Below are 27729 nucleotides of genomic sequence, written 5' to 3'. Positions count from 1 at the left end.
GTCAGTATTTTTAAAGAATGTTTATATTTCTATTTGATATATGGGGGAAAACAAGCATTTTCAAACTTAAGATTAAAATCAAATTGATACAAAAGCCATACTTTCAATGTTAACCCTTTTGGCATAGGGTTTTGGGGATTTTAGAGAACCAATTCAAAGTGCATCTGGTATTATGAATGGCAAATACATGTAAGATCAGTGACAGACAAAAAGTAAACTCAATGTAAGCCAATCTAATGAGCTGTATCAAAACTTTCACTTTTATAAAGATTTTTGCTGAAAGAGGTTAATTTAACAATATGTGTATTATTGTGGTTGTAGTTTGCGGTTTACAACTGTACTGCATCATCCCAACATCCCTTTTTAATGAATTAATTTCCTCGTCCAGCTACATGAGAGGAGTATAGGAAATGCACACTTAACTACAATATATTGATTACAGGAAGTCCTCGATTTACGTACATGTTCCGTTCCTACGCTGGCGACGTAACACGATTTTCCGCGTAAGTCCGCGTTAAAGTCGAAATTTACGGCGAAATACTTCTGTTACGGGTATTGTCCCACGTGATTGTGACAGCAAGCTCAATGTGTGTGGGCCTCGATGTGTGATTGAGACGGGACTGCGAAGGAGGAAGGAGTGCGCGCCGGTGCGAGTGTGTACAGTGGCAAGTGGGGTGACGGCGACCGGATTAGCTGAGGACCCGTTGACGTTGACTGTGCAGAGGAGCTAATAAAGCCATTAAAGCAGCAAATCGGTGCTTCGTGCCTTTATTGTTGCCGCCGACGAGAGAAGGGAGTTAACCCCGAGGAGGACAACCTCGGCCCTGGAGAAGGCGTCTCCCCTGCGTCTCTGACCGTGGTCAGGAAAGGTTAACACTTCGTATAAAGAAACTAAAAGACATTAAAATAAAAAAATCAGATGCTGTACTTACCATTACTGCTGAGTGTGAAAAAAAGGCAAAGATACTCCCGCCACACAAACACAGACAAGCACTATGCACGAGCAAAGCAGAAACACTATGGTGCTGAGGACAAAATGGCGGACGAGGCACGGGCATCGTAAAGTCGAAACGTCGTAGGTCGAATGCGTCGTAACTCGAGAACTTCCTGTAATACCTTTCTGAACACTATCTTTAATACAGCTCTAATTGGATCTCATTAGCTGGTGCAGGTGTACCCAATGATGTTATTACAGTCAATGTAAGAAAAGGTGTAAAAACATGCCCAACAAACACGGAGCCACAGGTGCTAAAGTGGTCTCGGTCTACTTCCTGGCAGGTCGAGCTGAGCGCGTGTTCAGAGCCGTCTCGCCTCCTGACCTCAGACCACTGAACACGGATGGAGCAGTTTTACCCATTTTCTCTGTGGACAATTGAACAAACACAAAAATCAGGATAATCAGATCATAGCAGTGATGTGCGCTTCAGAACTTTATAGGGCACGGAACCATACGTATTTGATGTTTCAAATGGGCATCACACCTTACTAAAAGGCAATGACTTGTCAAAAGTTAATCCATTTTGATACAGAAATTCTTCATTACAAATAATTGTAACTATCCCTAATATGCATACATTTTTTTACATAATATTGTGTGGGTGATTATGTATTAGAATATCCAAGAAAAGTTCATTTCTGAGTTACATTAAAAATTCACACAAATTAAACATGGAAAAAATACAGTTCAGAAAGGCAATTTTGAGATTTAAAATAATTATGCTAATTTCTCGAGATGGTGAATTTTGAGTTTCCTTAGCTGTAATCTATCATTAAAATTATAAAAATGTCATAAAATAGTTCACTGTGTAGTTTACACACAATGTATGAGTTTCATTTTTGAAACTGAACTACTGAAATAAATTACGTATCCATCCATCCATTTTCAACACCGCTTATCCTAGTTAGGCTCGCGGGACGCTGGAGCCTATCCCGGCTGACTTCGGGCGAAAGGCGGACTACACCCTGAACTGGTCGCCAGTCAGTCGCAGGGCACAAGTTACGTATTCCACAATAATCTAATTTGTTATGATGAACCTATACTCTGGGCTGTATAGTATAAATAGATCGCTCTATGGTATACTGTATGCGATTGGCTGGCAACCAGTTCAGGGTGTACCCCGCCTCCTGCCCGATGATAGCTGGGATTGGCTCCAGCACTCCCGCGACCCTTGTGAGGAGGAGCGGCTCAGAAAATGGATGGATGGAAGGACGGTAAACTGTATCAATTGAGCTATACTATACCGATCGATCTGTTGTGTATACAAGTTCCAAAAACATGAGAAAGAAGAATGAATACTAATGATTGAAAATTTGAAAAATAAAATTTGTAAAATTCAAACAAATGCCTTGTTACATCTACAAAAATAATGATAATATGTGGTTTCATGTAAAATGTTGCAAGCATTTTAATGGTTAAAAGAATAACTAAACACACTTTGTTCCACTGGGAAAACTGTGAGTCTCCCATCATTACAGCATTCCTTCCCAGTCGCCCTACATAGAGTGGAAACCTTCGACATCATATGCCAACTTACTGCTAATGTCAACTTAAACCAATATGTTCAACTGCTTCATTTCAGCCAAGCCAACAACACATGCATATACTGTACGTGTGTGTCTCTTTGTGGACTCACCACACTCCTCCATGACTTCAAAAGTCTTGCTCTTCACTGGTCCACTGCCACCAAGTCGATTCTTTGTCTCAGCCAGCTCCTCCTGGCTCACCGCAGGACGCTGGACTTCTTCTTGTGGCTGACAAAATAAACAACAATGACTAACATTCAAGCATTTGTACAAAAGATGTTCAGTAAAAAGTACTCTTACTTGAGACATAGTCAGCGATGTCAGCTGTTTTCTTCTCCCTGCAGCCCGTTTATACTGTATATAGTCTGAGTCTCAAGTGGACAATAAATCTGTTTCTCAACAATAACAAATGATGTCATGAGTGAAAAAGCTCCTCCTAGTTTGTGTGTAAATGAATCCCAGTTTAAAACTAGAAGAACTCTACAAAATGAGATAAACTCTGTTTTGGGATTAAAATCTCATTGAACATACAAGGGAGAAAAAAAGCCAAAAGGAATGTTGCTTCCTATCCTTCCTGTTCATTCCCCATAATGACCTCATTATCCAGCCCTGGTGGGTGCTTCATTCAGTTGTGGCGAGTTCAGAGGAATAACAACTGTAGCTTAGTAGTTTGTGGTTCTGCAAAAACTAACACTGACTGCTTCTTTGCCTGTTGAAAAGTCAAAAAAGAAAAACACTGTAGCAGATTTGTCTGACAAAAAAATTAGAATGTACATTACTACACATTGACTTTAGATTAGAATTATTAGTATAGAATGTAGGCAAGTCCTTTGGTTCACAGTCCCACTATTCCATTCAATATGTGCATCTCAATATAGAAAAACAATGAAACAAAAAGAGAAAGAATCAGTATAAAGAGCAGCTTCATCCAGTGGACCAACACAGATGAGTAGCTGGTACAGTATCCCACTTTGGTATTTGTCACAATCCATTGCTTCAAACCAGTTGTGAACAATACACTTGTAGATTGTCAGTCATGCAGGTTATGGTCATCTGCAAAGGTTCAGTGAAGCCAACTAGACAGTTCTAAATGGAAGACAAGAAGCCTTTGAAAACTAAGAATAAGTCCAGTTGCCTTCATTTGAACCTCTGTACAAAGTATAACTTCTCAATGTATGGCTGGCAACCGGTTCAGGGTGTACCCCGCCTCCTGCCCGATGATAGCTGGGATAGGCTCCAGCACGCCCGCGACCCTACTGAGGAGAAGCGGCTCAGAAAATGGATGGATGGATGGATGAACATTTTTATGAGCAAATCATTATTTAAATAGACTGTCCAAGATAAACGTGCAAAAATATTTCAGGCAAAAGATAACCACGCATTATAGAGTCACAGTGGATTTGAAAGTCTACACAACCTTGTCCAAATATCAGGCTTTTGTGATATAAAAACAAGTGACTCAGATAAATCATATAAAAACTTATTATTATTAACATTATTAAATGTGACCACTGGTTCAACTCAATTGAAAGAAATATATATTTTAATCCCAAAAGGTTTGTTTGGTGCAAGCACATAACTCTTCATTACCAAAAGAATACCATACCACACAGTGAAGCATGGTGGTTGCAGCATCATGCTTTGGGGTTGAGCATCTTTAGCTGGAACTGGGGCCTAAGTCAAGGTAGAGGGAATTATGAGCAGTTCCAATGCAAATACAAATCAGTGTTAGCACAAAACCTTCAGGCTTCTGCTAGAAATTTAAAAAGAAAATGTCACAAAATGCCTACTAGGAAATCAGAAGTTTATTGGGGATTAATCAGAGGTACTTTAAATGGTGGCAGGTGTGTGCTAACTCCTATTTAACATGAGTTTGAATAGGATTGGTTAATTCCGAATACAAGCACATCTCAGTTATATGAGGGTGTGCACACCACATTATTTCATGTGATTCATCTTTACTACTACCCCTCTCGACAATATTTTAAAAATAATTTAAAAAAATTGAATTGTAGAGGTTATATGTCACACTAATGGTGGAAAAAAGTTTTTAAATTATCTTGGTCAAATTCTTTTTTATTATTTACCAGTCCATCAAGGAAATGGAGTCAAAGTTACTGTCATATAAGGAAGCTTGAAACTAATAGACTAATTAGGAGTAGCATATAGTATACTGTAATAAGTCGGTAAGGTTTCGAAACACTTTTCAGTGGTTGACTATGGCAAACTGGATACAATCCATGATACAAAGGCATAGAGATCTAGTGCTATATGTTGAATGATTTGAAGAAACTGCTTCAAGTAACTTCATCAGTAAAAACAGACTCCACCAATAAATGAACTCTTCTACAATATTCCTGCTCTTGCATCTGATGTTCATTAAAAAAATAAATTCACTTGTTGCTGTCCTTCAAGTTATGCATGTTTTTTCCTGTACTGTGGCAAAAGCTGAGTCCTCACAAACACAATGAGTTGAGTTTCTGTGAGCAGAACGGCTCCAAGAACAAAAAGAAGACACACCGCTCCCACGCTGATGTGGACCAATCTGAGGAGCCAGCCGCCGTCGCAGCAGAAAACACTCTACCAACAATAAAAACAGGCACTTGCAATACAAAACGAGACAGTAAAGTAATGTCAATATTAGAAGTGCAGTGTGTGAAGGTACCTCACTGACGACCGTGACCGCCGCACTGACAGCGAGCGCCAGGCACAGCAACGGCGAGGGCAGCAGGCCTCGCAGGGGCTTCCACGGACTGGACAGGAAGTAGCGGCGAATGTACAGCACGCTGTGCGTGATGCGGAGGGCCATATTAAGGCAGTTGGCCAGGATGAAACCTACACTGCCCGCCCACCACGTCAGCATGTAGGACAGGAAGAGGAACGAAGCAGACAGAGCCAACATCACCAAGTTGTACCTAGAAATGAAAAATGCAGTCACATTATATATATATTTTTTTTCCCTTTGTTTAACCAGGTAAGGCCATTGAGAACAGTTTCTCATTTACAATGGTACCTTGATTTAAGAGTTTAATTCATTCTGTGACCACACTCGTAGCACGTTTCTCTCATCTTGCCCCATTGAAATGAATGTAAGTGCCAATAAGCAATTCCTCCCACCCCACCCCCAAAAAAACACATCAAAAATATTTGTAATGTTTTTTTTAATATAAATATTGCACCTGATAATAATTTACTTCATAAAAAAAAAAACATTAATGACATAATAAACTAGAACTTCAAGGTTTCAATATGAGTCGCTCTTTGCAGAGGATAAAGAATATGTGCCGGTGAGAATTTCTATATTATCTGTTTACATGTGTTTCTCCACTGTTTGTGTTCAAATATTGGATGATTAAAGGGTTGTAAGACCGCAACAGATGCGATTCGTTAGGGTGTTTATAGCAATTTGAAAAGGTATGTTAACATTTGTTAGCTTTCTGAAGGCAAAGCTATGTCATTGTTTTAACTACACAACATGTATTTTTTTTTTACGTGTAGTTTGACAGTAAACTTGAACTGGATGTGACAATAAAGAAGAATTCTTCACTATCTGACAAACTGCTGCTTGTTGTGAAATTAGTTCAGTTGAGCTCATCCAGCGTTCTTACCTCAAATTTTAGCTCGCAAGTCAAAGTAAAGAAAATCGACCAAATGATGTCTCGTATCTCAAAAAACTTTCAAGTCGGGTCACTCGGATCTCAAGGCACCACTGTATGTTTACAGTGGACCCCTGCTATTCGCGGAGAATAGGGACTGGGTCGGACCGCGAATAGCGAAAATCCAGGTATAAGTGACATCCCTTACAATTGTATTAAAAATAAATAGATAATAAAAAATACATTTAAACCCAAGAAATAATTGAAATAGCGGGGATAAACTGCCAGTAAGCTTTTTGGGGTTAATGCCTCCAAATAAAAGAAAAAAAACAAAAGGATAAACAGAAAAAAACATTTTAATTGAAAAAAAAAAAAAATTGGAAAGAATTTTTGGGAAATAAATACATAAATGCACTTAGGTGAGTATCTGCGGATCCACTGTATTTTGTTGTGTTAAAAGTGATTTGGTGAACGTTAATTTGTGCCTACTTGTCAACCTCCTCCTGGCTCATGGCAGCAAACACAAAACACTCGGTCACACCGTTTACAGCCAGCAGGAGGACATAGCAGCTGTAGCATTGCAGCAAAGATGGGCCTTGAACAAAACACAAAAAGGAAGCAGTGAATTGAAAATTCTTGTATATCCTCATCTTATCTTGGGGGCACTAAATGTATTAATAGTATTACTATTAATACTATACTAATAATACTATTGCTTACATTTAGAACATATCCAATCTTTCTCACCCTCCTTGTTACAAAACTTTTTTCAGTATCTAAGTAAACTTTTTAGAATGATATAACAGTGTAATACACTTTCTCTAGCACTTGTCCTCATTAGGGTCACGGGTGAGTTGGAGCCTATCCCAACTAACTTTGGTCGAGAGGCGGGGTGTTTTTAGTGTGTGGGAGGAAGCCGGAGTACCCGGAGAAAACCCAAGTAAGCACGAGGGAGAACAAGCTACCTTCTCACAGAAAGGCCGGAGCCAAGAATCGAACCCCGCCCAGACCTCAGAACTCTGAGGCAGACAATGCCAAACCACATTCTGCACGTGTTACAACAGCGTGGCTTCGTAGTAAAAGAGTGCGGGTACTAGACTGGCCTGCCTGCAGTCCAGACCTGTCTCCCATTGAAAATGTGTGGCGCATTATGAAGTGTAAAATAGCACAATGGAGACCCAGGACTGTTGAACAGCTGAAGCTGTACATCTAGCAAGAATGGGAAATAATTCCACCGACAAAGCTTCAACAATTAGTGTCCTCAGTTCCCAAACATTTATTGAATGTTGTTAAAAGAAAAGGTGATGTAACACAGTGGTAAACATGACCCTGTCCCAGCTTTTTTGGAATGTGTTTCAGCCATACAATTATAAGTTAATGATTATTTGCTAAAAACAATCAAGTTTATCTGTTAGAACATTAAATATCTTGTCTTTGTAGTGTATTCAATTAAATATAGGTCGAACATGATTTACAAATCATTGAATTCTGTTTTTATTTATGTTTAACACAACATCCCAATTTCATTGGAATTGGGGTTGTAAGTTATTGTCATTATCATGGTTACCTGCCCCACTGCTCAGCAGAGAACCCCCGTAAATATCCAGAGCCAGTCCCGAGTAGGCGTACCCAAAGACTGCAATAATGAGTCCAATCACCAGCACCAGTTTGAGCAGGCATTGTAGTACATCTGCTGCAACACCAACATCTTCCTGAAGACAATGGTCACAGGATGAACTTAAACTCATGAATATTTATCCACAATAAAACATGCCTGTGCATACCTGTTTCTGGCTTTTGACATCGCGGCCTCGCTCCAGCACTTTAGCGAAGAAGATGTAGAAGCTCTCCTCGATTGGCAAGAAGATGAAGCGTGCCACCATGGAGCCCAGGTTGTTGACGATGTCATAAACGCCCTGGTCGCCGAAGCTGAGGACGTTCAGGAAGGTCATGACGTAGCGCTCGCCTTCAGTCAGGATCTGCTTGAGGAATGACTGCTTGAAGAAGCTCCAGGTGAGCCGGGCCATGGTCCAGTCCAACAGAGGCTAGAAACAGATAGACGCTCTGTAGGGTTTTGCCAGCATATACAATTTGGGGGGGGCAGCTGTCTGTGCCTAATGTCTGGTATTATTTGACCAGCGTTGCACAAAGTTGGGTGTCATTATCAACTGCAACTGCAGTACTAGGCCATGGTGAAAGGGCGGTGCTGTATCGCAAAAAGTTGGAAGTCGCTCTTGGAAACATAGGAGAAGAACCTCCATAACGCAAATGTGTCGGAAGATATTGTGTATTTTCAAACAAGTCAATTTTGTTTCTTAATGCAACGAAGCACATCCAATTTCTTGGGGAAAGAATTCAAGCCAAAATTAGTAAAGTAAATAGTAAGTAAGTAAAGTTATAATAATAACATTAGTTTTTCTTAATCTTTCCAGATTTTCCCTGAGATCCAGCGGTTTGGATCCGAAATGGCTGGATAAATTGACATGGCTCAGACACACTAAAGAATGTCAGGCTTTGTAATACTCTATATGCCAGTTGGATTGTAGCCTCGGATGCATTGTGGCCTCACTTGCTGCAGCGCTACAGGCTGAACAGCTTAAAATTGAAAAAGAAAAAGTATCATATATCCAGCAAACAAAAACAATTTGTTCTAAAAGTTTTTTTTTTTTTAATGCTTCAATGAGTTTTTATTTACTTTTTCGAGAGAACATTGCACTGGACTACTTGGTCTGCATGAGGACATTATACCTACTGGAAAATAGAAGGCTTAAATGCTCGACCTCTGGTTGTGAAATGTGTCAATGAAATGGCTTGAGACAAGGGTCAACTAGCATTGAACAGGGCCACATTTTGCCAAGTTAAAGTTGATTGACCCACTACTCATGAACACTTTTATTATATTCAATATCAAGGGTTCCTGTATTTATATTCAACAGTATAGCTTGTTAACAAATGAGGAATAATAAACAATCACACTACCTCTCCATTAACTGTGTGAGGCATCAGATCTCCAATGTTGCGCAGAGGAAAATTGCTCTCAGTCGCTTCTTTGGACGGCAAGAAACGAAGAAAGTAAACTGCATAGCACAGCACCAGGACTCCTGTGTACACCAACTAAAACATACCAAGAGATTAAAGTCATGCATCTTTCATTGGCAAATAACACCTAGTATTTGAGGCAGATTCTTACATGAGCAGCAGAGAAGATGTAAAGGCCCCACTCACGGGCAGACACCACCAGCACCACCGTCATGCTGCACTTAGCCAGCATGCCCAAGCTCTCAGCGACCACTTTTAGCCTCACAAACATGTGAGCCTGGGCCAGCACCCACAGGGGCTCGGCCAAGAGCTCCTGCACCCCCGCTAGGGCGAACAGCACTACGGCGGGGCCGTAGAAAGGAACCGCTTGAGGGTCCGGTGCTTCAAGGAGCCAGAGCCACACAGCGGCCAACATGGCTCCCAATAGCGCACCTAGAGGCAAACTGAAAGGACAAGGCTGCTTTTGAGAGACAGGCAACCGTAACACAGTGAACAAAATGGTGGTCGGTGATGCTTACGTCAGCCATAGCAGATTGATAAGCTGCCTCCAGTTGTGCTTCCCCCCATCAGAGCCACTCAGACACGCTTTTCGAAAGGCCTCTCTGGATAAAAATACTAAAGTGGAGTAGAGCAGTGTAAGCCTGCAAATATGAAGACAATGACACATATTACTATTAGAAAAAAACTGCTTATTAGTGATTCCCAACCACTGTGAGCTCTGAGGTCATCAGATGTGTCACGGGAAATAATCAAATTTCACTCAAGTGGTACGAAAACTATGAATTTAATACATATATGTTGTTAAATCTATATATGCCAGTGAGGTATAGGGACAGGCAGAACAATTAAAAGGCTCTTCCACTAGATGGCAGAGCTGTCGAAGATTACAGTTGTCGTTCTTCAATTCTACAAGTATATCAGCTTTGAGTTTAGCTAAACAGGCCCATATTTCAACTTGAGTAGGTGATTTTGTGAGTAAATTAAGAGGAAATGTAACATATGTGCCTTAACGGCTCAATAAAGGTTGGGAAACTCTTGGCTTACCTGACATTCACCACCCCAATCAGCTCTTTGGACACAAAGCGGAGGGTGAACGCGTTCAATAAGAAGGTGAGCACACGGAACATTACCTGACATGAAACCTCAGCATTAGGGTGAAGCACTTCACATGCAAATGAGCTCACGTTAGCATTTACTCACCTGTAGCAGCACATTATACGAAGCGAGAGTGGACGCGTTTTTCAATACGTCCTGCGAGCTCATTGTGGATTTTTCTCTTGTCCGGCTTGAAAGTCCCTGTTTAACTTAGGTTTTCTACATTAAATTCATACTTAATTTCTTTCCACCGCGTTCAGACAAAGAACCAGTTTGAGCACACGATACGGGAATTCAGCGGAGTTTCCACTTCCGTACACATTGTAAGGACGCAGGTTACGTGATGACGCCGTGCGTTCGGGGCGTAACAGTTTATTTAACGAGACAGTAACACGTACATACAATCTATGGAAACTATCCATCTTTTCAACCAAAATAAATAGAAGGCAACATATGTACATAACTTTTAATAAATTATTAATGTATATTAAAAAGACAGAAACAGGTGTAGTTTGGAGGCATTGATTTTTTGTTTTTTATTAGACGTAAAAGATGGAGACAGTTTAAAAAAAAACATCCACAACGTACCATATACGTTACATCAATATACGCTGTCTATATACAAAATTTCAGCTACTTCCATCCATTCATGTCGTTAAATTGAGCAACATTCATTAACTTTGTGCTCGTGTGAATACAAAGTACCAGGTGAGATTAAACAATCATTTAGTATCATATATTTTGAGCATTATTGGTTCAATTATTTTTTTACAACAGTTCCTCTGAGGTTTTATTTGTTTTTAGAATATGGCATGAAAGGCCAGAACAAATGCTCTTGAATATGACCCACAGGCCAAAAAGGCTCCTCACCCCTGCTTTGGAAGATTGGTGGGTCACTTACAGTACATGTTCATTAGAAAGACGGCTATCCAGTCCAAGTTAGTAACAACAATAATTAAAATCTACAATTCAAGGTGAATACACAGAGGTTGGCTTGAGATCTATGTACTGTAATTATTTGCTGGTTTGAACTGATTACTACAATAAAAAACACAAAAGATGGCAATAGTGATATAAAATGGAATGTACGAGTTTTCAATCTACCACCTATTATTATTATTATTATTTCTTATAGGCTACACGATAGCTAGACGCATGTACACAAACACAATAGGCTTATATTATAAAGTACCTCCAAATGATCTAAAAATATCTACTTGTACCCAAGGAGAGTAATGTGTGCTTAAACTAAGGTAACGCAAATACTGCTGGTTGACCAGCGCTTTGGCAGGTTTAACCATGTGATATAATAAGTGAACTGTACCTAAACCGGGGTTTGTAAACCTCGTCTCACTGTTCATTTAAGACCTATTTTTCTAAGAGGAGTTCCATCTTGGGGTTCATGAAAGAAAAGCCAGCAAATGCCGACTGGTCCATGGAGTCTATGAAGTTCTTGTCACTGTGGGACAGACGAGGCTTCTCGCTCAGGAACTCCCGGTCAAAGTTGCTGCAATCATTCGGTGCTCTCTGAAATCAACAGCAAATATTCCCATTGAACAAATAACATCTGCAGTCATTGAAAAAACTTGACACAGTGAGCAGTGTTCCTCAAACTGTGTGCGCGTGTGTTTGTGTGTGTGCATGTGTGCCATACCACTTTGGGCTTGAAGGGTGGCTCCACCTCCCTGTTCTCCAAGGCTTGCCAGTCAATGGACTTAAAGAAGGAGTGTAATCGGATATTACCCATGGTCCCTAGCCTACGTGTGGGATCTCTTTCAAAACACTGGAGGGAGACAAACGAGAAAAAGAAGACTATGTCTACGATTAAATTACAAAAACATCTTTCAATTGCAACTATTGATATTGAATACAGGATCATCATTTAATCTTTTATCAGGAGGAGAGGCCACTCAGGGAGGCACTGTAGTAGTAGTAGTGGTTGTGGTACAGACCCGCTCCAGCAGCTCCTTGGCCTCCTTGTTGATCCAGCGAGGATAGTGGGGGGTGTCCATCCGAATGGACTCAAACAGCTCGTCCTCATCATCTCCGTGGAACGGCGATTGACCCACAAGCATTTCGTACAGCAACACGCCAAACGACCACCAGTCCACTGAGAAAGAGTATTTCTGGCCCAGCAAGATCTATGAGTAAACAAAACATGCTTACATTTCAATACAACAACAATACAGTGTGAAAATTAAGGCAGTTTTTTTTCTTTTTCTTTTTTAAATAAGAAAAATATAGTGTGCATTGGCCAGTAATCAAATCCGCGGCCTCCTGTAGTGGACTATTCAGGGTATCTGCAGGCTTAAAAGAAGTTCAATTTAAGACTTTTCAGGACCTGTTTTAAGGACTTTAAGGTCACTTCAATCCAATTTACATTACCAAATGTGACCACATTACAAATAGCTAGCTGAGCCCATAAGGTGTACACCATACCTGAAATTAATTCCCTGTGCTTATTCCTACGCAAACAAATCATGATTATTCATGGTTCCTCATATACTGACTCAACTGACACAAAACATTAATTGCAAAAAATTAAAAGTTTTTTTTTGTCTGGGGCTTCTGAGACCTTTAAAAGATGAATTTAACCATTTAGTGACATTTCTGAAGGCTCATTGATGCTTTAAGGTAGCCAGGTGAGCTAGTGGGTAGCACATCTGTCTCACAGTGCTGAAGTTTAGGGTTCGAATCTCAGCTACACCCTTCTGTGTGGAGTTTGCAGGTTCTCCCATGGGTTTTCTCCAGATACTCGGACTTCCTCCCACATTCCAAAAACATTTATGTTTAAAGATTAAAGACTAAGACTCTATTTAAGACTTTGAAAAGTCAAATCTCCTAACCTCTATGCCCACTTTCCTTAACCTTGGTTGAAATACGTCATCGGGTCAAAGAGAGATGAAAAGGTACTTTCTTTTGAACACAGGAAATGACAGCCCTGTTTCAAATGAATTCGACTCCACTTTTCCTCACCGACATCGCGCGACAGCGAGTATTTATGACTTAAGTCTTTAGCTTGTTTTCTTTACTTTTTTCTGTCCTCTTTTTTTGCTCCATATTTCATCCCTCGCACATCTTTCTGTATTTTATGTTTTGTGCTTACAGCTTTTATTTTCTGTATAGATAGTATTGTTAGTCCTATTTGAGACTATTTTTTATGGTCACATTGTTACTGTTCCGTAGGACTGTATTCTTGATGCATGTTTGTTTATATATATACTATTCTGTACTTGTTTAAAATTATTATTTTTAAAGTATCTAGCGTAAAACTCTCAAGCGTCTTCGCATAGTCTGTAAACTTGTGATGCTTCTGTTGTTTCTGGTCTATTTCTGCCGTAAACGATTGCAAGTACTATATGTCCTTTCCTTTCGTAAAGGTAGGTCAGGGGTAACCTATGCTAAAAATGGCTTAAAGGTGCATCGAGGCACCTTTCCTAAGCATTTTTAGAATTTGAAGGACCTACCCTCCAAATACATCTGAGCCAGCCTTCTCAGATAGGAAACTTCCTAAGCAAAAACGAGAATTGGAAAAGGCCCTAAGACGAGATTCACACAGAGAAACTTGTTCTTTTTCTATATGTGCCCTGCGATTGGCTGGCGACCAGTCCAGGATGTACCACACATCTCGTCCAAAGTCAGCTAGAATAGGCTGCAGCTCACCTGCAACCCCGATGAGTCCAAGTGTTATAGAAAACCGATGGATTGACGCCTTAATTTAGATACTTTTTAATGATCCGCACATATGCTTATTATGCTATATGTGCCTGTGCGTCTTGCATTGGTGTGGTGATTTGATGTAATACAGTATGTACAATTTTAAGTCTCTTGGAAAATTATCTATATCTTTGCAGTTCCTATATCTGGCTTCCTGCCTTGCGCAATTGGTGCAGTATAAAACTCTCTTTTCTTTACTTAAACACACACTGGTTTCATATACTGCAATTTTGCAGTCACAGTAAAGCAACAAAAGCAAAGTACCTCAGGAGCTATATAGTCAGGTGTACCACAGAAAGTTGTAGCCCGGTTCTCTCCAAAAACGTTCTCCTTGCACATGCCAAAGTCTGCTATTTTAATGTGTCCCTCATGAGTCAGCATCACATTGTCTAACTTCAGATCTCTGTGAGAACAAAAAGAAGCAGCATTAGAAACACAAATAAGTAGTTTTGGAGATTGTGCATTTACATGCAAACCTAAATTTTGTCCTAAAATGACTCTTGAATGTCCTTATTTAACACATAAGAGTTATGCTTACAGCACAGTGAACATCCAGCAAAGCATTTTATGGTTTATCAGGAAGTGTTTAGATGTTCATTTTCCCTTTACACTTGCAAGTTGTTTATCATTACAAAATCATGCCATGTACTTAACATTGAAACACAGGACAAGCTATCTGACCTGTAGATGATCCCTTTGGAATGCAAGAACTGAAGGCCGCAAATGATCTCAGAAGAGTAGAATCTGTAACCACAAAGATGGCGGGGACAGACAGATGTCAATGTGCCACCCGCAGGCCAAACGTTGGCATCGACGAGGGGCTCCTTTCAGCGTGAATGTGAATTATTGAGGAGGATATTTGTATGGAGTAGTAGGCAGGCGAATAATGCTGCTATTAGGTGAAAGCCGAGCGTGGCAGTGAACTGAAAAGCGTTGAGTGTCTCAAGTGCCCACTTCGCTTGTCATCTGTGTCAGGTTGAACAAGTGCGCAGAGAAGAAAAAACTACCACATACTGTGAAACAAGTCAAAGCTCCCAAAAACATTTTTTAGTTTTGAGTTCAGCCAAATGTTGCAGTAAAAATATGCCTTAAGAGTCTTAAGATGTAAGCAAATTTCATGAGACTCTCATGTAAGGATGAAGGTTTGAGTTTATTTTATTTTATTATTTTTTTTTATACCACTACAGAAGACTAACAGTGACGCCTTAGAGGAAAAGTGTGATAACCATGGAAGTGGATGGAATTTATTGTGACGCAGGAAATGGTTTGGCTTCTCTGATATGAGCAATACAATTAAAGTTTAAATTAGTTGCCTTGACCTTGCCTGAACTAAATCAAGTCCTTAAGCTTAAAGTGAAAGTGCACTTGTTTCGAAAGAACACCCTGAAGTGAAGTCCAACTGTTTTATGTTTTGTTTTTGTAATGCCACCATTGATGGCAAAGGGGAAAAGTCTGATAATTACAGAGCTAGAAATGTAAAGTGTGATGAAGGGAAGTGTCTGGCTGTTAAGTACAATATGAGCAACACAATTAAATATCAATTGCAAACACAGTTAATTTCAATGAGCAGATGCTAATGTAATTAACTGCATGGAGCTGAAAGCATATGGCTAGTATTTAGCATTAAAATGACCAGTGAGATCCCAAACATTTTCCTGTTCCCTGTCAAGCATCTACAAAGGGTGAAGTGTTTTACTTATTACTTTACTTATTATTATTACTTTATTTTACAGTGATTAACTTTTCTTTATACTTGCATTACAGTTAGGAATGTTAAAATGGGGGATGCCCTGATACCACTTCTTTCAGACAGAGTACAACTACAAGTCCTTACATTTGAGTACTCGCCAAGTACCAAGTGCCATTGTTTTACAGTTGTGATACTAATGATTTATTTTAATCCACTATTGTTCAGAATGACAAACTTTTCTTGAACATGGAAAGTTTAATTCACATAACACTCTTCAAGAGTAACAACTTGTCATTACTGACATTTTACCATCCAACTGCATTTTTTTTGTCAGTCTTGACACACAATTCACTTAAATGTATTTCAGTTATGTGATGTCTCAGTCTGAACTCTAGGGGGCACTATGAAAAAGGAATACATAAAATGCATAAGAGATGAAAAAGAAATGAGACAGGACAACTGAAGTGATACTTTATCACTTCTCTTTATCACTTCTCTTTAGTTTGTGTCACCTGCCTGGCTCCGCCGCGCCTTTGTGACGGGAGCACAGCTGGCTCGGCCGGAGCTGAGCAGTGCGGAGCCAAAACAACTTGGTGCTTCGGGCGGCCTCCGTCACCACCCGAGCAGAGTTCATCATTCATGTTGCAGAGCATATTTTGCAGTTGGCAGTATCGGAGCTTTTTTTTTTTTTTGCCCGAGAGATTTTGTACAGCTATACAGTATTGGTATCGTGCATCCCTAGTTTAGATGTTACTTAAAACATTACCTGTACAGTTAATACAATTTTAATGACAGCAACAGTTAATTCACTTGACATTATTTCCAACATCACAACACTGATGGTCTTCAACTTCTGAGGAGTCACTGTAGATAGTCCGCAATCCACTTTGCATGGAATGCCACGTGGCCAACGCAGACCACGGGATAGCTGACTTCCTGTTATGCTATACTAACGAGCATAACTATGATTAATGACATGAGTCTTTGAACCCAAACTTCCTAAAAATTTGTTTTCTTTATGGCTGGTGTCTTCAGACAAAAATACATGTATGTCATTTATTTATACAAATATGATATGATACGTGTAAACATGAACAAAGCCTAAACACCATCTATTGTCATGTTTGGCGGCTCGGTGGTGACATCTTGTGTTTTAAAAAAAAAAAGGCATTGTAAATGTTTAAAGTTCCTATGGGTGCTTTGAAATGGTCCCTCCCCTATTCACCCGAGTGAGGAGAAAGTGCTTTTACCCATGTTGCCGAACGCGGAAGTAGCTTGCGCATATACCAGATGACGTCTTTAATCTCTTGCTAGCAGGATATGGCCAACATTTAAATTCCATGAGCTGCTGTTGGTAATAGATGTTATTATAGTATTCTTTACTGTTTATCCTTACAAGCGAACATACACAAACACTGGGCAAACTTACTCTGCCAGGTTAGATGTGTGCATTTTTTCCATGTGACGTACTGCAAGTGGGGAGAGAGAGTAATTTACTGTGCCACTGTTGTGTGTGTGCTTGTGTGTTAAAGACCTACTTAACTTAAACTCTGTGTTTGTCAATGTGACTTTTAGAAAGGTCAGTTGGCTGATTCAGTTTTGGACTTTTCCCACTTTGTCACCATTGTGCCTGCGTCATTGTAATTTTGGTGGAGGGGGGAGAAAGGTGGGTGGTAGTAACTGATAGCCCCTTCTACAAACAATACACAAGCACTCAGGCAAGCTCAGTCCTTACAAGGTCATTGTGTTCATGAGCACCAACAGATGGACGCCAGCCGAGCCTAGGCCCATCAGGATACAGTAAAGTCCAAGTTTTAAAACAATAAAACAAATCCCATAAAGGGGCCGAGACATAGAGAGGTACGTATACAGAATAAACACCGGCTGTATTTGACTTGTGCCCGTTTTCCATTAGATCTTTCTTTTGTGTGTATGTGCTGACTAATGAATAAGGAGTTTGGTTTCTTACGTGGCTCTGCTGAGATCAAATCGTCCTTTTTCCTGAATATGAAACATTAGGTCTCCTCCATTCAAATACTCCATCACAAAGAACAGATGTTCCTGCAGTCAAAAATCTCTTTTAGTAATGATGACATGTTTAGAACTGGGACTGAAGACAGTACAGAAGTAAGTCTTACCTTAGTCTGGAAGGTTGAGTAAAGATGTGTGAGGAAAGGGTTATCCCAGGCTAAAGCTAAGACTCTCTTCTCCACCATAGTGCACTCGACATCATCATCCATCAGCACCACATCTTTCTTCAGGGCCTTCACTGCAAAGTACTCCTCCCGACCTTTCAGTTCTGCCAATAGAACCTGACAAACAGACAATGCTTATCTGTTGAAGTCCAATTTTACTAAGTAAATGAAAATGTTACGACGCCACAGTCGAATTGTAAAAACATGGCATTTAATTTTGACTTTTATTTAATTTATTTCTCTATTAGGTCTGCAGTCCAAGACAAGCCCTGCATGGCGTTAAAGACGCTGTTGTTGTTTACCTTGCCAAAGCTGCCTTTCCCCAGGACCTTGTGGAAGACAAAGTCGTCCACGTTGATGCGGGTAAGGTGTGTAAGACGAGTCTGAGGCAGCGGACTTGGGCCGTCCCATATTCTGTTATAATGGGTTGAGTCTAATAAACAAACAATAGCCCCACAAAGCGAATTTATATTATAACCATTGAAAGCATCACCATGAACAGAATATTATTTAGAAAGTACAAGTAAAGTTTTAGGACATGCAAACACTCACTGACCACTGATATCCAGCTCAGACAGCTTATTAACCTCATCATAGATTCCAATATCCGGTAGGTTTGGATCAAGGTGTGGATCAGAGCGGCGAGTGAAGGATTTCTGATTTTTGCAATACAAACATAAAACAAAGCTACACTCAATTGCTTGGACAAACACTGATTTCTTGCCCTCAAAGAACTTAGCACACTGAGCTCGGGACAACTCTGAACAATCCATGTGCGTATGCACGCATGCACACACATACCATAATTTCTCGTGTATAATGCGCACCCATGTAAAATTCTGGAAAACCCTTATACCTATGTATAATGCATTTTTGCAATGCATGATTTTGCATTTACGCATATGATCAAAACGAAGTATTATCTGTATTTTATTTTTTTTCAAATAATTATTCTGAAGTTAAGCACTTCATTTGAACACCTAATACTTTTTTAAATTTACTTGCTCTTATTTTTTTAATTCACAACCCTACTTTTATTTAGCAATTTAGAAAACACACAGTTGTGCTCATATGTTTGATTACCCAGGCAGACTTTGTAAGATGGGTACAATTCTTTAAAGAAAACATGAAGGGCCAGGCGAAACACATTAAATTTTATTTTAATGGGATTCAAATTAAACGGTTAAGCATTTCAGAAAAGCATTATAATTAAACAAAACATAACCATAAATAAATTAATGATGGTTGTTGTTCATTCATCAGTCATATTTAAAAAATAAAATAAAATTCTGCCAGGGTATGTAAAGCTATGAGCACAACTGTACATACTGTGGGTACGGAAAGTTTTCACACCCCTGAAATATTTCACTCTCACCTATATTGCAGCCATTTGTTAAAATCATTTAAGTTAATTTTTGTCCTCATTAATGGACACACAGCACGCCATATTGACAGAAAAAAACTACATTATTTACATTTTTGCTGATTTATTAAAAAAGAAAAACTGAAATATCACACAGCCATAAGTATTCAGACCCTTTGCTGTGACACTCGTATTTAACTCAGGTGGTGTCCATTTCTTCTGATCATCCTTAAAATGGTTCTAGACCTTCATTGGAGTCCATCTGTCTTTAATAATACTGATTGGACTTGATTAGGAAAGCCACACCCCTGTCTATATAAGACCTTACAGCTCACAGTGCATGTCAGAGCAAATGAGAATCATGAGGTCAAAGGAACTGCCTGAAGAGCTCAGAGACATAATTGTGGCAAGGCACAGATCTGGCCAAGGTTACAAAAAAATGTCTGCAGCACTTAAGGTTCCTAAGAACACAATGGACTCCATAATCCTGAAATGGAAGATGTTTGGGACGATCAGAACCTTTCCGAGAGCTGGCCGTCCAGCCAAACTGAACAATCAGGGGAGAAGAGCCTTGGTGAGAGAGGTAAAGAAGAACACAAAGATCACTGTGGTTGAGCTCCAGAGATCCAGTCGGAAGATGGGAGAAAGTTCAAGAAAGTTAACCATCACTGCAGCCCTCCATCAGTCGGGACTTTATGGCAGAGTGGCCCGACGGAAGCCCCTCCTTAGTGCAAGACACATGAAAGACCACATGGAGTTTGGTAAAAAACACCAGAAGGACTCCAAGATGGTGAGAAATAAGATTCTCTGGCCTGATGAGACCAAGATAGAAATTGTTGGCCTTAATTCTAAGTGGCATGTGTGGAGAAAACCAGGCACTGCTCATCACCTGTCCAATACAGTCCCAACAGTGAAGCATGGTGGTGGCAGCATCATGCTGTGGGTGTGTTTTTCAGCTGCAGGGACAGGGAGACTGGTTGCAATCGAAGAAAAGATCCATGCGGCCAAGTACAGGGACATCCTGTACGAAAACCTTCTCCAGAGCGCTCAGAACCTCAGACTGGGCCGAAGGTTCACCTTCAAAAAAGACAATGACCCTAAGCACAGTTAAAATACCAAAGGAGTGGCTTCAGAACAACGCCGTGCCTGTTTTGGAATGGCCCAGCCAGAGCCCTGACTTAAACCCAATTGAACATCTCTGGAAAGACCTGAAAATGTCTGCCCTCCAACTTTCACCATCCAACCTGACAGAACTGGAGAGTATCTGCAAGGACGAATAGCAGATTATCCCCAAATCCAGGTGTGAAAAACTTGTTGCATCATTCCCAAAAAGACTCATGGCTGTATTAGCTCAAAAGGGTGCTTCTACTAAATAATGAGCAAAAGGTCTGAATACTTATGGCTCTGTGATATTTCAGTTTTTCTTTTTTAATAAATCTGCAAAAATTTCAACAATTATTTTTTTTTTCCCTGTCAATATGGGGTGCTGTGTAAACTTAAATGATTTTAGCAAATGGCTGCAATATAAAAAAAAGAGAAAACTTTAAGGGGGTCTGAATAATTTCTGTAGCCACTGTATATGCAGTCATATGTACCCCTGTCATATCGGAATGAAAGTGTAGGCTACACCTTTTTATAACCACTAGGTGGCGGTGGCATATTAGAATGAACGTGTACACCTTTCTCATAACCTCTAGGTGGCAGTGGCATTTTGGAATGAAAGTGTTTTTTATAACCACTAGATGGCGGCATACAATTATAAAATGTGAACGTTTGTTCCACTTTCCCCTATACCTATGCATAATGCGCACTATTGACTTTTGACAATTTTTTTGAGAAAAAAATTTGCATTATACACGGGAAATTACGGTACACGCACACACATACACGCACACACAACATACAATTGAAGGTAAGTTTGTACGACACAAATTTAATATTGGGGCACTATAAAAACAAAGTAGATTGAATGTTGTGAGTTTGGTGAGCTATACCTGTAATTCAGATACCTAAGATGTCTTGAACGTAGTAAGCTTCAGTGCTTGTGTTGGATTTACAGCTAGTCGTTTGTCACATTTGGAAAGACTACCAAAAGTTTGCGCGCTGTATTGGCTGTGGCTCTCTCTTTATATTTTTTTTGCCATGTCAACTATACCTGTAATGTACAAGATTATATCCGGAACGTGTCCTCAAAGAGTGTTACGATATCGGCGATTGACTTGTAACACTTACACATAGAAGCATTAGATGTAGCTCTGCAGGAACTCACCTGGCTGACTTGTGTAAGTGCTTCAGCTAAAAGTTTCTGGTTGATACCACAAAGGTTGGCCACTTTATCCTGACACTTGTGGTGAACGTTCATGGAACAATCTTTAACACAACAAGGTGGCTTACAAAAACAATTCCTGTTCAAAAATGGAAAAATACCATGATCATGTCTGTGTTCTACCTTCACATTTCAGGCCCTGTTTGACAAGACCCCACAGCATACTTCCACAGTGGTCACAGAAGGTGGGACTCATGTAGTTGTGGCTCTTGAAACGATGTGGCATGTCGATGTTGAAGCGCTCCTTCTGGAACTGCAGGGATAAACGGGATTCATCCTCTCCATTAGTGAGCCGTGACAAAGGAATCCTTAGGAGCGGTCTCACAGCTTTGCAAATCTGCCTCATCATTTGAGCTCCTTTCTGAACTCCCTTGTAAATCCCAAATTCTTGTTGCTTCCCCACACTGCTGTGCCTGTTGTCTGTCATAGACCCTAACACCATCTTGCATTTTCCACTGTGTGGATATGTGTGCTTGATCTTTTCCATCAAGCTTCTTATCTATCTCAGTTGGTCTTTGAACATCTTTATCCTTCAGTATTGACGACCTTACAAGTCGTGGACCCTACCTTTGTCCTAAACTCTGACCTGACAACCCACATACTTCAATATTACCACACTTGTTCATTCTCTTGAAGATATTTACACACCCAACAAAAGAATGACAAAATGCTGATTCAGCTATATTATGTACTGCAGATGTCTTACGTACCACCGTATCCCGACTGTTCGCAGCTGTGCCTGTGCATCTTCCAATGATTTTGTCTCTGCATTTCTTGTGGATGGCTGCATTGCATTCTAATAATCATAATAATAAAGTTAAAGTCTGAGTCATCAGGGTCACAAAACAGAGTGAAAAAGTGCACATTAATAAATTAAATAATCGTCATCAATTCTGTGAATGTTAAACTGTGTAGAAATGCCGTGACGTGTCGTAATTAATGTGATTGTTCCACTTGCCAGTTGTTAATGATAACCGCCACCTTGCATAAAAGAAGTAAAACATAACCCAAGACAATCCACACAGTTGGGAAAGTTGCGGTCGCACATCGTTTTATGATGAAGTGATGGCACATGTAAAACGGGTCAAAGCCAAAAACGTTGAAGAACAGTGTGAGTTTAGGCCAGCAGGGGACAGGAGGGAGGGGGGAATCGAGGCCATGTCTGGCATGATGAACACATTTAAAAAAAAAAACATCCAATGGAGCAATTGAGCGCCAAAAATGATTTCAAAGATGAACCAACGTAGTATTTTTCTTAATTTGCACCTTTGCATTGGAAACTAAACGCAATATTCATAATCTTGTTCCTTTAAGTAAAGGTGTTTTTTTTGTTTTTTGGCTTGTGTTTGGGATGTGGGGGTAAACATTTTTCTTTCTCCAAAGGAAGACGTCAAAAAGTTTGAGAACCACATTTTTAAGACACTGCAAACACTGAGGGACTTTAAAATGACAGTTCACTTACGTCTGCATTTGTAGCCTTGCTTGTTGAGCCCCCTGTGAGAAGAAAAGAAACACAAATGGGTCAATTACGGTCTATTTTTTTAACCACACCAATTTGACGGTTTGGTGATTGAGCCTTTGTTTGTTATAATGAGTAGCTTTATTACGCCCCAGATCATTTGTGTAACCGCATTTCCTTTTTGCCTCAACTTCCTGCCAAGTGAGACCAAAAAGAGTTTCAAAACACTTTAGTGCGTCGCTGCTATCAATGGGCTGAGAACCGATTTAGTGGGTAGTTTAGAAATTAATTCCCCTGAAGGTTTGTTTATAGCACCAGAAAGTAGGCTGTACTAACCAGACAAAATCTCGACATACAGAGCAGAATGTGGGCTGCCTGAAGAAGGTGGAGATAAACTCATGGTTCTTGATGAAGTGAATCTTTGCCTGCTTGATGGCACCTCGTCTGCGATTGAGGGTTGGGGCTTCTTCTTCTTTTGCAGCCTGCTTGCGCTCTGTCAGATACACAGGCAGAAAAAGGTCATTTTATAGAGATGATGTGTCTATCATAATCCACTTTGATTTATTTAAGATCTTAATTTCTTTGAAATGTTTGTTTATGTCATTGTTTTCCTCTGAGCTGGACTACAGATAAAAGATTTGTCAACATGGTATTCAATGAATGCTCAAATTAAGAGACAGATGAAAAAAAATCATTCACCCACTTTCCTCTCTTGCTCTGAAAACCCATTTTCTCAATCAGCTACTTGCAAAGTCCAGAGGGGTCTCTCATGAACAGATGCAAGTCTCAATGTATTATTTGAGAGATTTCTAGTCTTTTGTTTGTAACACTCTGTATTCCTCACCACTGAGTAACTACATTTGACCCAAGTAAGTGGTCTGGCAGAGAAAATAAAACTGACATAATGCTTTGAAATAGGAAAAGATCACTTAATGTAAAGTCAAGTAGTGTACATCATATGTAGCAAAAATGCAGTAAATAAATGTAAATGCACTGGTAATGTTATATGACTTAAGCAGTTCTTTAGAGGGAGATGGCCTACTTCAGGTAAATAAAAGCCTAGTTCTAAGACAATAAATAGAGGTACAGTAATCCCTCTTTTATCGCAGGGGTTAGGTTCTGAACCACCCCCGCAATAGGTGAAATCCGTGAAGTTGCCCCCACATATTTTTGGGATTATTTATACATATTTTAAAGTTGTATGAACCTGCCCAGGCTCATATTAACCTACCATACTCTTATAAACACGTTCTATACTCTTAAACACCTTTTAAACACTTAACTATATAGTAATACACTGCAGTACTGTACACTACGTACATTTTAATCCTTGTAATGTGTATTTTAATAAATTTTTATTTGTTTATGTTTTGCTTTTTTAATAGTTTTCATGTTTTAGGCTACGAAGAGTTTATTTTACCACCCAAAAAATAACAGCATACACTCAAAATCCATCGATTTGGCGAATTATGCACAACGTGAATATGAAAAAAAATCTGCAATGAACTAAATCCGCAATAGCTGAACCACAATATAGTAAGGAACACTGTATACAATTAATTTACATTATTAAGTTAGCCTGCAACTTACATATCAATTAAATACACAAGAGTGGGGTCACTGACGGTGTAGTGCAGTGTGGATTCAATTCCCACTCAGTGACAGTGTAAATGTGAGAGTGAATGGCTATCTGTCTCTTTATTTGTCTTGCGACTGACGAGCAACTAGTCCGGGGTGTAGTTTGCCTTTCACCCAAAGTCAGCTGGGATAGGCTCCAGCTCCCTGCGTCCCTGAACTGGATATGTTCTCCCCATCCTTTCCTGGGTTTTCTCCGGGTACTCCAGGTTCCTCCCACATTCCAATAACATTCATGTTAGGTTTAACTGGATACTAAATTCTCCTTAGGTGTGAATATTTTTTTGGCTGTATGTGCCCTGCGATTGCCTGGCAACCAGTCCAGGGTGCCCCACGCCCAAAGTCAGGTAGGGTAGGGTCCAGCTCACCTGCTGCTACCTTTATGAATGGTATAGAAAATAGATGGATATTAGGACTGTTATTTTCTTTTTCACCTGACTCCACTCCCTCCAGAAAGTACTGCACTGCCATCATTACTTTCCCAGAAGGCTGGAGGTCCACCTGAAGACACAAACACACACTTAGAAATAAAGCTGTTCTGCAGCATAGTACACAGAACCAACTGAGGTGTCCTACCCAGAATTCAGCACGACCGTTGGCTTTCTTGCAGCGTTCAGCAAGCACAGACACGCCAACCGTGACCTCAGCCAGCGGCTCCTCTGCCGTCTTCATCAGTAACAACTCAAGTACACGGCCCTCGTAGATATGTGCATCAAAACTGGCCTTCCAGGCAGGATACATAGTGGGTTTCCGCTGAACTAGAGTCTTACCTCGTTCTAGGAAAAAGGAAGATATATGCTAAAAATAGCTATGATGGTTTGAAGGCGGGTAACAGAAGTGACACTCACCACTTAGCGTAAAGCATTCACAACTTCAAGTTAATGATTTTCTCACCAGTGGTCAAAGCCTCCTTCATCTTGATTGCACAGAAAGGGGGGTCAGTCAGAGGGGGCAGAGCACCCAGGTCGAAAGAGTTGAAGGCGATCCTCAAGAAAGGAGGCATGGTGACACTCAGCTGTAGCCACAGACAGACAAACCAAAGAGTGTTACCAGAGGGAACATCTCAGGTGACACGTTAGTTATACATGCACCAAATACTAACCACTTTCTAGAGCAGTGAGTCCCAACCAAGGGGAGTCGTGTGATTGAGACGCAATCATCATTATTTCAGTAGTCATACTTTTTGTTACATTTTCTGTTTGGTGGTGTGTTGTTAGACTTTTCAAATGTAATAAATTGGCTTGGCTCAATAAAGGTTGAGTAACATTGATCTTTCCACCAGAGGAACCTTTTCAGGAACTTTCCAATTTACTCTGGTATTTTCATTGACCTCAGTTTTTTTTTTTACCAAAATCTACCAGGGTAAAAAAAAAAAAAAAAAGTTTCCCATGCGTCTGCTTTAGTTCCTCAGGCTCTCCTCTAATCACTTGAGTTTAAGAGTCTGTCCATTATGCCCATAGACAGTTACAGTCAGTAGGTCTCTGCGGCTGGGACAGACCAATATTTGCATTTGGTTTGTGTGTAAATGGATGCGCAATGCCACAAACAAAAATACACTACTGAAATTGTTCATTATAGAACACCAGCGAGAACTATGGTGGCCTTAAAGTTTTTTATGTAACATTTTAATACTCTTAACTGTCATTCAAGATATACAGTACGTATACAAGGGCTACACGATATTTAGTTTGAGCATCATCATCGCGATGTACGTGTGCGCAGTGTCTGCGACAATGTTGGTGTACTGTAATATACAGTGAATCAACTGTAATATTAAAGTTGACCAGCAGAGGTACCCGTTTGGAATTGCTCAAAAGAATAAAAGAATGCACACTTTCTGTGTTTCCTATTTCGCTCTACAGAATGAAACTAGGCAGGCACACCGCAGCTGGATTCAGGGACACTGCGTAAATGGGAGAGAATGTGTTCTTTTGTAATACAGTACATAATTTTAAAAATTGATTACGAGGAAAATTATTATTTGAATCAGAATGCTTTAGTTTAAACACTGTATAATCACATTGTGATAATATGGAATTTATTTTGTTTTGTAACATAAGAGTAGATAAATTATTTTGTTAATATAGTCAGCCAGTCTAACCAGTCGTCCACCGAGCGTCAGCCTCACAGTTGTGAGGACCCGTGTTCAATCCCCGGCCCCGCCTGTGTGGAGTTGGCATGTTCTCCCCGTGCCTGCGTGGGTTTTCTCCGGGCACTCCGGTTTCCTCCCACATCCCAAAAACATGCATTAATTGGAGACTCTAAATTGCCCGTAGGTGTGACTGTGAGTGCGAATGGTTGTTTGTTTGTATGTGCCCTGCAATTGGCTGGCAACCAGTTAAGGGTGTACCCCGCCTCCTGCCCAATGATGGCTGGGATGGGCTCCAGCACGCCCGCGACCCTAGTGAGGAGAAGCGGTTCAGAAAATGGATGGATGGATAGTCAGCCAGAGCTGCGAAGAATGCAGTTATCAATGTCCTTCTACCATCATTCCTGTCATACTGTGTTGCCTGTTTTGGTTTACACATTAAGGACAAAAGTCCTGTTTTTGTTTTAATTTTTCATTTTAAAAAACACCATTCATGCAACAAGTTTTTCCTCATGTTTTTGAGACTGTAAGGGTGACAGCTGCAGCTGGCAACTAGTGTGGACTGAATGGGTGGCAACAATGGGAAAATTAAATGCTGATGATGAACTGAACTGAACTTTGAACTCGTTCGCATAGAAAATGAACTTTCCCAACACTGATCCTGTATTTTTTTCACATCGCGATATATATCGCAGGTTTAAAAAAATAAATCGCAGTATCATTTTTTTTCCAATATCGTGCAGCCCTAATGTATACATACATTGAACAAAAGAGGAAAAGAGTAAAACCACTCGTCCTTTGAAAACACCTAACAGACGTGATGGCGAGAGAAAAGGAAGTGTTTGTAAAGTGTCATCTTGTGACAATTTATTGATATTGTTGGAATTATTACATGTACACAGCTAAACATACTTGAGTACACCCCCTTTTTTAATCAATTCCTCAGAAAACAAAAATGATTTTCAGAACTTTGATTAGAGACCTGTGGTTGAATTCTTTTGA

At 40.0% G+C, this 27729-nt stretch overlaps 3 protein-coding genes across 4 annotated transcripts in view; all 3 read right to left on the bottom strand.

Annotated features, from left to right (window-relative positions):
* Positions 1-5: 5 nt before the first annotated feature.
* On the bottom strand, positions 6-3901 carry mustn1a (musculoskeletal, embryonic nuclear protein 1a). Its single transcript, XM_061785673.1, has 3 exons — positions 2824-3901; positions 2634-2751; positions 6-1362 (listed from the first exon to the last, which is right to left on the bottom strand). The coding sequence occupies exons 1-3, from the start codon at positions 2830-2832 to the stop codon at positions 1265-1267; spliced, it is 225 nt and encodes a 74-aa protein (XP_061641657.1). The 5' UTR covers positions 2833-3901; the 3' UTR covers positions 6-1264.
* Positions 3902-4048: 147 nt separating this feature from the next.
* rft1 (RFT1 homolog) lies at positions 4049-10592 on the bottom strand. 2 transcript variants are annotated; one of them, XM_061785666.1, is made up of 10 exons: positions 10359-10592; positions 10203-10288; positions 9677-9799; positions 9310-9601; positions 9099-9233; positions 7904-8164; positions 7687-7831; positions 6609-6714; positions 5189-5438; positions 4049-5103 (listed from the first exon to the last, which is right to left on the bottom strand). In XM_061785666.1, exons 1-10 carry the CDS (start codon positions 10419-10421, stop codon positions 4939-4941), a joined length of 1626 nt encoding a protein of 541 aa, XP_061641650.1. In that variant the 5' UTR covers positions 10422-10592; the 3' UTR covers positions 4049-4938. The 2 variants fall into 2 exon arrangements, with proteins under 2 accessions (XP_061641650.1, XP_061641651.1); XM_061785667.1 differs by having other exon boundaries at positions 9677-9773; positions 10359-10409.
* A 169-nt stretch (positions 10593-10761) lies between these two features.
* Positions 10762-27729, bottom strand: part of prkcda (protein kinase C, delta a) — a 29833-nt gene continuing 12865 nt past the window's right edge. The window contains exons 2-18 of the mRNA XM_061785661.1: positions 25533-25653; positions 25215-25414; positions 25073-25139; positions 23340-23496; positions 23007-23038; positions 22255-22340; positions 21668-21797; positions 21488-21588; positions 18412-18511; positions 18158-18288; positions 17799-17972; positions 17630-17721; positions 14652-14714; positions 14235-14373; positions 12206-12394; positions 11908-12036; positions 10762-11780 (exon numbers count right to left, since the gene is read on the bottom strand). Of these exons, the coding sequence (XP_061641645.1) occupies positions 11622-11780; positions 11908-12036; positions 12206-12394; positions 14235-14373; positions 14652-14714; positions 17630-17721; positions 17799-17972; positions 18158-18288; positions 18412-18511; positions 21488-21588; positions 21668-21797; positions 22255-22340; positions 23007-23038; positions 23340-23496; positions 25073-25139; positions 25215-25414; positions 25533-25641 (2058 nt within the window). The 5' untranslated portion in view covers positions 25642-25653 and the 3' untranslated portion in view covers positions 10762-11621. The remainder of the gene's footprint in view (positions 11781-11907; positions 12037-12205; positions 12395-14234; positions 14374-14651; positions 14715-17629; positions 17722-17798; positions 17973-18157; positions 18289-18411; positions 18512-21487; positions 21589-21667; positions 21798-22254; positions 22341-23006; positions 23039-23339; positions 23497-25072; positions 25140-25214; positions 25415-25532; positions 25654-27729) is intronic.

This window comes from Phyllopteryx taeniolatus, chromosome 9, assembly GCF_024500385.1.
Source record: "Phyllopteryx taeniolatus isolate TA_2022b chromosome 9, UOR_Ptae_1.2, whole genome shotgun sequence".
NCBI lineage: Eukaryota > Metazoa > Chordata > Actinopteri > Syngnathiformes > Syngnathidae > Phyllopteryx > Phyllopteryx taeniolatus.
Note: the sequence above shows the minus strand (reverse complement) of the source record. Positions and strands in the feature narration are given on the sequence as shown.

Bases quoted from the DNA above. Each gene is read 5' to 3' on its own strand.
- rft1 (XM_061785666.1), bottom strand. From the start codon at position 10,421: ATGAGCTCGCAGGACGTATTGAAAAACGCGTCCACTCTCGCTTCGTAT. The intron at 5,439-6,608 runs GTAGGCACAAAT...TTTCATTTCTAG, and splicing joins AGCCAGGAGGAGGTTGACAA to GTACAACTTGGTGATGTTGG. The intron at 5,104-5,188 runs GTACCTTCACAC...TATTGTTGGTAG, and splicing joins CGGTCACGGTCGTCAGTGAG to AGTGTTTTCTGCTGCGACGG.
- mustn1a (XM_061785673.1), bottom strand. The intron at 1,363-2,633 runs GTGAGTCCACAA...AATTGTCCACAG, and splicing joins TGAAGTCATGGAGGAGTGTG to AGAAAATGGGTAAAACTGCT.